Genomic DNA, 10,530 nt, shown 5'->3' with positions numbered 1-10,530 from the left:
ATCAACCAATCAAAATTCACCGTTGCGCGTCCGAATATAGCGGCCGATATGACATCGAAAATATGGCAACCTATCTTGTTTACCAAATTCAAAACTAATAAAATATTGCATCACAGTAATAAGAAGATCGTGAATCAAATGCTGTTGAATTACAAATAGAGTTCTTTCGTTGATTTGACTGACTAAAAATGGCAGAAAACGGTCGCAGCAGATCGCGACAAGGGGCAGTTTCTTCGTCGTCTGCAAGGTACGGCCAAATAAGCAATGTCCCACAGGCTCAGCGGAGTGACACTGGATCGAGACGCCAAGGCATCGGGGAAGACAACACTTCATTGTCCCGGCTATCAACCGACAGTATGTTGAGAATGCAGTCGGGTTCAAGAAATTCTGTTAGAAGCTTGAGTATGGCTAATGAAAGCATGCAAAGCTTGTTGTCTGACATAAAAGATGTCTATACAGAGCGACTAAGGAAGTTAGAAGTATCAGCAGATCCGGGCCAGGATACAAACAGGGTAAGATTAACATGATTATCACCCAAGCCACTGAGCCAGGTTACAAATTTCAAATTGAATAAAAGTTAAAAGAACTAAGAGTAGACTAAGTAAGAAGATGAATTGATGATCATGATGATGATTGATAATAATTGATGGCAATGAAAGAAGCAGGTCGGCATGGTCAGGAGCTTCTGAATTTGGGAAGCATTTATAACAGTCATTACTGACTTTTTGCCGGCAGAAACGGTTTTAAATTAGGAAAGAGTTGCACCAGCCCCCACCCAAAATAACAAAACTTTGTGAAGACTTCTGGTTCGTTCACTTCATTTTTTGTCGATATAAAGTTTAATACTAAAAATAGCACAAGACGAGTTTGCTCTTACTAAATGTAGACTTACTCTGCTTTGATTATGATTTCAACTTTTCAAGTTGATTTCCATAAAAACAACTCCCCCCCAAAAAAAAAATCCTGAATCAGCAATTATTTTTTATGGTTATTTTCTGATGAACTTTGTTGGAGACCCATTTGTGATCATAAATACCATAAAATTAATCTATTTGAACCAACAGAAGTAAAAAATAATCATACATTTATGATTTTTGGATGAAAAACAATTTGCATTTACCATACACATGGAATCACGTTTTTGAGCAATTTTGGATCTGACATGTACGTAGAAAATGTTGCGTAATTTCGAAACCGCGCACCTAGGCATCGCAAATTTGGTCTCAAATGATGCGTAAGACTTCAAAGTAAAAATTCAGCAAGCGGTGCGGTAAAAAAAAAAATTTGCGCGACGGCTTAGAAAATTTTTCGAGGGGGGTGCTCAAATTGACCCTCCCCCAGTTTGATAATGCTTAATATTGCATTAGGGGCCTAAAACAGCCCTTAAATGCACATTCAGAACTAACTGAGAAACAAAAGCATGGTTTACAATACATGTACATGTTCAAAGGAGTGTGAAATACTGTATGTTTTCTCCTCATATCCAATGTTTTTATTCATAATTATGTTTGGGGTAATTTGGAACATGTTCTAATTACATGTAGCCCCTTCAATTTTGTTCCAACTAACCCCAGATGTCCATTTGACATTCATAAGCTTACAGCACAATAAGGGGCTTCACCATGGCATATTAATAACTTTATTATGTAGCTTGGTACAAGTGTCTATTATACCCCAAAACTGGCCAACTTGATCTATAAACTATAAATCTGAGATAAAAAACATTTCTAAAAGAGAAAAAACAAATACTCAGGTGAAAAAACAAAAATTCCTTTCTAAATTCACCAGGCTTGTTGCACATGTGTTGTTTGTAATATGGTGGATGGCTGTTGATAATGGCAATAAATTGAGGGTAGTTATGACAGCATTGCATAAATTTATTTAAAATTGCAATGTTTCAACTTACCCTGTGTTCCAACTAACCCGATTTCCCCTAGGCCAATTAAATTTTTCAATTCAATTCAATTTATTTCAATCATAAAAATCATAAAATATATACAAAGTAACATGCAACAATCGCGATTTAATGTAATGAATGAAATTGGAGACTAATATGAAAGTTAAAAAACTTGTAAGTCATAGTCCCCCAAAACAAGGAAAAGAAAACACATGTTACAATACAAACACACCCACACATACACATACACACACACCCTCACACACACACCATGACACGCGTGATACATAGGTACTTAAAGTAGAGTTACAATGAATAGGAAGAGACAAGCTGTCTCTTCAATAAAACCTAATAAAAGATGACAATTTTTTTTTTTTGGGGGAAACAAGCCCGTCCCTTTTTTTAGGTGCCAACAGAATTTTTTTTATGCCTTTTTTGAGAAAAAATGAAATATTTCATACACAGCCCGTGTGTAAAAATTGTTCACATCTGACCAGAAATAGCATTAAATATTTTTATTTTGGGTGTCTCCTTTACTAATGCAAACCTTTTTAAAAATGACTAGATTCCACGGAAAAAAAAGAACTCACATAATTATTATCGCAAGACGATCACTTTCCAATCATAGCCACAAGCGCGCCAGCACAACAGAGTCATAAGCACAGTCAATCACCGTAACATAGGCCTACAATGTACATCGAAGTATAGGTGGGTCAATCCACGTCAAATCAACCAATTTTCAGACAATTTGTCACCCGACCCTCTTCGATTTTCTTTAAACTCGCACCAAATGTTGCCCCAAGTGTCTGACGGAAAAATCTGAAATATTTTGCCCCAAGGTCAAATGGTTGCTAAGATACGGCCTCCCATAGCAACCAATGCGCACTCAAAGAAATTATTTTAAATAAAATTGCCTATTTTTGATTGACTACTGCAGCAAAGTTTGATTGATTACAGTCTTCATTTTAAGTAAATTGGAAGAACTTTTTGGTCTAAACATGCAGAGTATACTGTAGCGCGGACCTGTCAACCGGATTTCTCACACGAGGTCACCGAAAATGGCGTTAAGCATCCGTGTCAATGATTTCAGAAGCATGTTTGGAGGCTCATAAATCCAAAACTAAATTAGCTTAGAACCAAATATTATGCACATTTATGGACTTTCATATACTCAACAGAATTACAAAAAATTGACCCAAGAGTGCGTGTCGTTTTCCTGTAGGGCGCCCTCAAAGTTGGATTTTTTTCAAAAGATGCCAAGTTCAAGGTCAAGGATCACCTCCCGTCCCATCAAGGAGGGGGACCAATTTCTGTGTTTTGATAGACATTTACCCATATTTTCAAGTGTTACTTGAGAAATTTTGCTACGGAATGTTTAGGGGCTGATTTGCGCATTCCAAAATGGTCGTAAACACCCTAAATTTGACGTTAATGACATATACATGCTTTTCAACACTTTTCAAATTGTGATAACTCAAAGATGAAATGCCAAAAAACATTGATATCTTCTGTGATGATAGTCTGTAATTGGTATTAAAAGGATATATCTTCAGAAATAGTTTTTATTGTTGGTAATGACCTTGAAAACACACCCAAAATTCAATAAAAACAGTAAATTGGCTAATTTTCCAGAATCATATGGCATTCAAATGGTGTTTACATTGACTTTCAAATTTGTGTCATTTCAATACAAAGGGTGAGCTTAAGCCAAAACTTGAAAGACATGTTCAACTTTTGTTCTACTTTAAGCAACATGAAATATTTGAACTCAGAACTATATCATTTGACCTTGAAATTATTCCAAATATAGCTAATTATTGCTTCATAAGTAGCATATTCAAATCGTGCGTGTACATTGCACTTTGCAACACATTTCAAAATGGATTTTCTCATAGAGAGAATACCTGATCAGGCTGATATTTGCAGTATTGGTAGTCTGTAATGAGTTCTTGGAGGATCTACAATTTAAGTACGTATTCTCTCAGGACAATGACCTTGAAAATACAGCTGAAAATCATGAAAATCAATAAATCATACAATTTTCATTAATAATCAAGTGTTTTTACCCACTTTTAATTGTGTGTTATTCCATCTTAGATTGTGAGCTCATGCTGATAATTGCAAATCATGTTCCACTTTTGGTCTACTTTAAGCTACATAAAATATTTGAACTCAAAACCTTATCATTCGACCTTGAAATTGTTCCAAATATAGCTATTTGTGCTTCATAAGTAGCATATTCAAATCACACGTGTACTTTGCAACACATTTCAAAATGGATTTTCTCAAAGAGAGAATACCTGATCAGGCTGATATTTGCAATATTAGTAGTCTGTAATGAGTTCTTGGAGTATCTACAGATCAAGGAACTATTCTTTCATGACAATGACCTTGAAGATACAGCTGAAAATCATGAAAATCAATAAATCAGACTGAACTCAAAATCATATCATTTTGACCTTGAAATTATTTCCAAGTATTGTAATGTGTTGCTAAGTACAATGTACATGCACGATTTGAATATGCTACTTATGAAGCAACAAATAGCTATATTTGGAATGATTTCAAGGTCAAATAATATGGTTTTTAGTTCAGTCTGATTTATTGATTTTTCATGATTTTCAGCTGTATTTTCAAGGTCATTGTCATGAAAGAATAGTTCCTTGATATGTAGATCCTCCAAGAACTCATTACAGACTACTAATATTGCAAATATCAGCCTGATCAGGTATTCTCTCTTGAGAAAATCCATTTTGAAATGTGTTGCAAAGTACACGTGTGATTTGAATATGCTACTTATGAAGCACAAATAGCTATATTTGGAACAATTTCAAGGTCGAATGATAAGGTTTTGAGTTCAAATATTTTATGTAGCTTAAAGTAGACCAAAAGTGGAACATGATTTGCAATTATCAGCATGAGCTCACAATCTAAGATGGAATAACACACAATTAAAAGTGGGTAAAAACACTTGATTATTAATGAAAATTGTATGATTTATTGATTTTCATGATTTTCAGCTGTATTTTCAAGGTCATTGTCCTGAGAGAATACGTACTTAAATTGTAGATCCTCCAAGAACTCATTACAGACTACCAATACTGCAAATATCAGCCTGATCAGGTATTCTCTCTATGAGAAAATCCATTTTGAAATGTGTTGCAAAGTGCAATGTACACGCACGATTTGAATATGCTACTTATGAAGCAATAATTAGCTATATTTGGAATAATTTCAAGGTCAAATGATATAGTTTTGAGTTCAAATATTTCATGTTGCTTAAAGTAGAACAAAAGTTGAACATGTCTTTCAAGTTTTGGCTTAAGCTCACCCTTTGTATTGAAATGACACAAATTTGAAAGTCAATGTAAACACCATTTGAATGCCATATGATTCTGGAAAATTAGCCAATTTACTGTTTTTATTGAATTTTGGGTGTCTTTTCAAGGTCATTATCAACAATAAGAACTATTTCTGAAGATATATCCTTTTAATACCAATTACAGACTATCATCACAGAAGATATCCATGTTTTTTGGCATTTCATCTTTGAGTTATCACAATTTGAAAAGTGTTGAAAAGCATGTATATGTCATTAACATCAAATTTAGGGTGTTTACGACCATTTTGGAATGCGCAAATCAGCCCCTAAACATTCCGGTAGCAAAATTTTTCAAGTAACACTTGAAAATATGGGTAAATGTCTATCAAAACACAGAAATTGGTCCCCCTCCTCGATGGGACGGGAGGTGATCCGTGACCTTGAACTTGGCATCTTTTGAAAAAAATCAAACTTTGAGGGTGCCCTACAGGAAAACGACACGCACTCTTGGGTCAATTTTTTGTAATTCTGTTGAGTATATGAAAGTCCATAAATGTGCATAATATTTGGTTCTAAGCTAATTTAGTTTTGGATTTATGAGCCTCCAAACATGCTTCTGAAATCATTGACACGGATGCTTAACGCCATTTTCGGTGACCTCGTGTGCGAAATCCGGTTGACAGGTCCGCGCTACAGTATACTCTGCATGTTTAGACCAAAAAGTTCTTCCAATTTACTTAAAATGAAGACTGTAATCAATCAAACTTTGCTGCAGTAGTCAATCAAAAATAGGCAATTTTATTTAAAATAATTTCTTTGAGTGCGCATTGGTTGCTATGGGAGGCCGTATCTTAGCAACCATTTGACCTTGGGGCAAAATATTTCAGATTTTTCCGTCAGACACTTGGGGCAACATTTGGTGCGAGTTTAAAGAAAATCGAAGAGGGTCGGGTGACAAGCATTGGTTGATTTGACATGGATTGACCCATGTGCTATCACCACCCCCCCCGAAATACAAATTTACGTCATTAAAATTGATTTATCTGCGCCAAATTTCCAAAGCACGCGACAGATTAGTTAAGATTCAGGAAGCGGGGTCCCCAAAAATGCACTACAAATGAAGAAATCCGTGATCTTTCCTGAGTTTGCAAACTTCATTTTCTCACTAATTTATGATGGTATCTTCAAAATTCCAATAGAAAACCAAATCAGATTTTTTTCCTTTCTTGCAGTTACGGCGATATCGGACTTTGCAATTGTTTTTGAAGTTGCGAGAGAGATCCCAAAGCACATGAGAGCAAATCACTCGCCAATCTTGTGATTTTTATTCGCTATTCAGCAGCCATAAAAATTATATCAAGAATATTGATGCTGCAATGAAAAAGGGAACATCAAATTTTTTTTTTTTAGCCAATTTTTGAAAATAGCAAATAGCAAAAAAATTTCATGCGGCGGCCAAAATAGATGTGCGCGAGGACGATCAACTACTTTCTTTTTTTACTTGGCCTTATGTTGAAAGTGCTCCAACATTGAAGATCCTGTTCATATAAAATCATGTATGATTGGCCGTCTCCCACTTAACAGACTGGAGACTGCCACCCTCAATATTTACACATGCAAAACTATCTCTATCGTATTGAAAAAATGCAGGTGATAGAATATTAAAGGAACATTTAGCGGCAAAAAAGAAAGTGCAGTTTATACATTGATGTTGAAATGGCGAATTTTTAGTACAGCAGCATGCACGTGATATTTCGTCGCACGCACCACGAACCGTCCTCTCTGCCCACTTCGATGCGAAAGTTAGTTTTGCAGATAAAAAAGTTTTTTTAAAACCAGCAATAAGTGCACCTACAAGGAGGGCAAATTATTTACCGCTGTCTTTGTTCGATAGTTCAGGTTCCAAAGTTTCATCCCGTATCTTTACATTTTCTTGAAGTGAATTATTTATGCCACAGTGGGCATCGTAACAGAGAGGATGGTTCGTGGTGAAATCGCGAGGCACGATAGCGCACTGTATCTGCACAGAGAGGATGGTTCGTGGTGCGTGCGAAAATTTGTGCAATGTTAGTAAATATTGAGGGTGGTATGGTTAAGCCAATGGGAACCCTATGGGTATGCAAGCATCTACTTCTGCTATGCTATGAGGGTGCTTTTCTAAGTCATGCTGGTGCTACCATGGAATTCTATGCAGGTTGAAGGTGGAGTGAATTGGTGCATAAAACTGAAAGAGGAAATGTAAAATACAGGAAGGTTATATGGTACAAGTGATAGCAGAAACAGTTCAGTGGTTTATGAATACTGAGTTGAACCCTTTACACCTTTTAGGCGTAAAATTAGGTTCGAATTTTAGTATATGCAAATAAGAATTTTTCATAAAATAATTTTTTTTCCCTTCCATCCGTCCCAATTTCTTTCAAACCATGTTACCCCAAACAAACATATTATTCTTTTGGCCCTACAGGTACCCCTTTTATTACATTTTGATATAGAATTTTAATAAAAAACACTTAGGCTTACACTCTCTGCGAAATCATTTGCTTAAACTCAATTCATTAAAATGTTTTGATATTTTGAAAAAGAAAACCAGATCCTTTTATGTGTGTTTTCTTCAGATCTATTAAAGAGTAGGTCTATAAGTGTAGATGCATTAGACATTACATTGTGTATGTAAATTTGATTCAAGGTTAGTTATAAATGCATAATAATGCTCTTTTTTTTCTACCTTTACCAGAAAAAGGTTCGCATACTACAGTCTTATGTGAGCGATCTTTCAGAGCAGAATGATATCTTGGTGAAGACTGTAGAAGAACTGGAAAAAGAGGCCAATGACAGAGTCATCATTTTAGAAACAAGACTACTTCAAAATCAAAAGGTAAAAATATTTGAAATTGTACACCTCTTCTACATGTAGATGATGAAACTGTACCTTGTGAAGAAATGTTAGTACTTAAAGGTCAAGTCCACCTCAGAAAAATGTTGATTTGAATCAATAGAGAAAAATCAGACCAGCACAATGCTGAAAATTTCATCAAAATCGGATGTAAAATAAGAAAGTTATGACATTTCAAAGTTTCGCTTATTTTCAACAAAATAGTTATATGAACGAGCCAGTTACATCCAAATGAGAGAGTCGAACCACAAAATGTTAAAATAATGGAATTCCACGTGTTCAGGGAGGAATGAAACTTCATTTCACATTACAATGACGAGAAAATGAAAATATTTCACATTTCATGTAATAAAATGCAAAAGAAATAGTGAGTGAGTGATGTCATCAGGTCCCTCATTTGCATACTGTCCGAGATGTGCATATAACTGTTTTGTGAAATGAAGCAAAACTTTAAAGCTTGTGTATAGTTTTGGTAAATCCACCAAAATGCACCTATCACTATTCCAATTCATTGCTAGCTAATATGAATGGATATGCCCTATAACAGTTATGATGTGGAGGATATGAAATGAAAATGTGTTTTACAGGATAAATTTTGCGATTTTACATGGAAATTTAACTTGATCGGGTCACCCGATCAAATTAAAATATCTGTGTGTTTTTGTCTTTCAATTAAATCCTATTCCAAATCATGGAATGGGCTGAAACTTTCAAGATATGTTCTTTGTAACTTTTGGATATCTAATCACTAAATTTATAAGATAAGTGCTTGAATGCCCATTTTTTAAATTTAAAACAAGCATTGCCGAGAGAGGGCGCTATATATCCAAGATTTGAATATTTGAAATTTTCTCAGAGAAGTGCAGTTGGAAAAATATCTAACGGTCTCTACGCTTCAGTAAGACTGTCATATAAGATGATATTCGATTATCAATCACATTATTGACCCTTTACCAAAGCTATACACAGGCTTTAAAATGTCATAACTTATTTTATATCCGATTTTGATGAATTTTTCAGTGTTATACTTGTTGATTTTCTCTTTTTATTCAAATCAAGTTTTTGTTGGGCTGGACTTGTCCTTTAATAAAGAATGTAACTGTTCAACTTCAGCGTAGGAAATGCATGAGGGCGACGGGTGAATTCGCCCTCATGACAGCCCAAATTGCCTTAAAATTCTCCCAAAATGCATGCTATGGACGATCATTCTTTTAAGAGTTGCCTTAAAGGACAAGTCCAACCCAACAAAAAGTTGATTTGAATAAAAAGGGAAAAATCCAACAAACATAACACTGAAAATTTAATCAAAATCGGATGCAGATAAGAAAGTTACGACATTTCAAAGATTCGCTTAATTTCACAAAACAGTTACATGTACATGTATATGCACATCCTGGCTGGTATGCAAATGAGGAGACTACATGTATGACGTCATCCACTCACTATTTCTTTTGTATTTTATTATATGGAATATGAAATATCCTAACTTTTTCTCCTCATTGTCATGCAATAAAACAACTAATTCCTCCCCTGAACATGTGGAATTAGCATTGTTTAATACTATACGATTCAGTCACGTTGGTTCTTATTGACAAATCTATAAAAAATGAAATATTGTATAAATCAAACAATAAATAACAAAAGAAATAGTGAGTGATGGACATCATCGATTGACTCACCTAGCTTTGCATATCACTGTTTTGTGAAAAACTAAGCGAAACTTTAAAATGTCATAACTTTCTTATTTTACATCCGATTTTGATATTTTCAGCACTATGGTAGTTTGATTTTTCTCTATTTATTCAAGTCAGCATTTACCTGGGGTGGACTTGACCTTTAAGATCTGCAACATTCAAGATTATTTAGAAAATTGATATTCTAACTATTGCAAAATGGTAATAATTGATTTTTCTGCGTTCATGTAATTGCTTGTTGCCCAGGCTAAAAGTAGCCCTAAAAATGAAAGAAATAGCCACCCAATTCTGCAGTCACCCCGTGTGGAAAAAAAGATAGCCAATAAAAAATGATAATTATTTTCATGCCCTGTTCAGCTTACAATTTTGCTCAGTGTGTGCCAGGTAATCACAGGTGTCTCAGCTGAACTGAGACTTAAAAATTATTTTTGTTTTATTCTTCTTTTCCTTTCATTAAATTGTAAAATACTGTCTTCTAAAATGCTGAATAAATGCTTCACAGTGATTTTATTTTGCATCAAGTAAAATTAAATAAACAACCATGACAATATGTTTATTTGTGGCGTAAATGGAGAAAGTGAATTAAAAGGAAATATGTGTACATGTTGATGTATGTTTAATCTACTTTAGTTACAAATTCTTTACATCTAAATGTACAATATATAAAGGGAAAGATTAAAAAGCAGGTATACGTACTATTCAGTTAAAAAAAATCAAAGATTTT

At 34.6% G+C, this 10,530-nt stretch overlaps 1 protein-coding gene across 1 annotated transcript in view; it reads left to right on the top strand.

Annotated features, from left to right (window-relative positions):
* LOC121408297 (cingulin-like) overlaps positions 1-10,530 on the top strand; it is a 75,231-nt gene continuing 64,701 nt past the window's right edge. The window contains 2 exon segments of the mRNA XM_041599712.1: positions 1-512; positions 7,954-8,094. Of these exon segments, the coding sequence (XP_041455646.1) occupies positions 189-512; positions 7,954-8,094 (465 nt within the window). The 5' untranslated portion in view covers positions 1-188.

This window comes from Lytechinus variegatus, chromosome 2 (assembly GCF_018143015.1).
Source record: "Lytechinus variegatus isolate NC3 chromosome 2, Lvar_3.0, whole genome shotgun sequence".
NCBI classification, from domain to species: domain Eukaryota; kingdom Metazoa; phylum Echinodermata; class Echinoidea; order Temnopleuroida; family Toxopneustidae; genus Lytechinus; species Lytechinus variegatus.
Note: the sequence above shows the minus strand (reverse complement) of the source record. Positions and strands in the feature narration are given on the sequence as shown.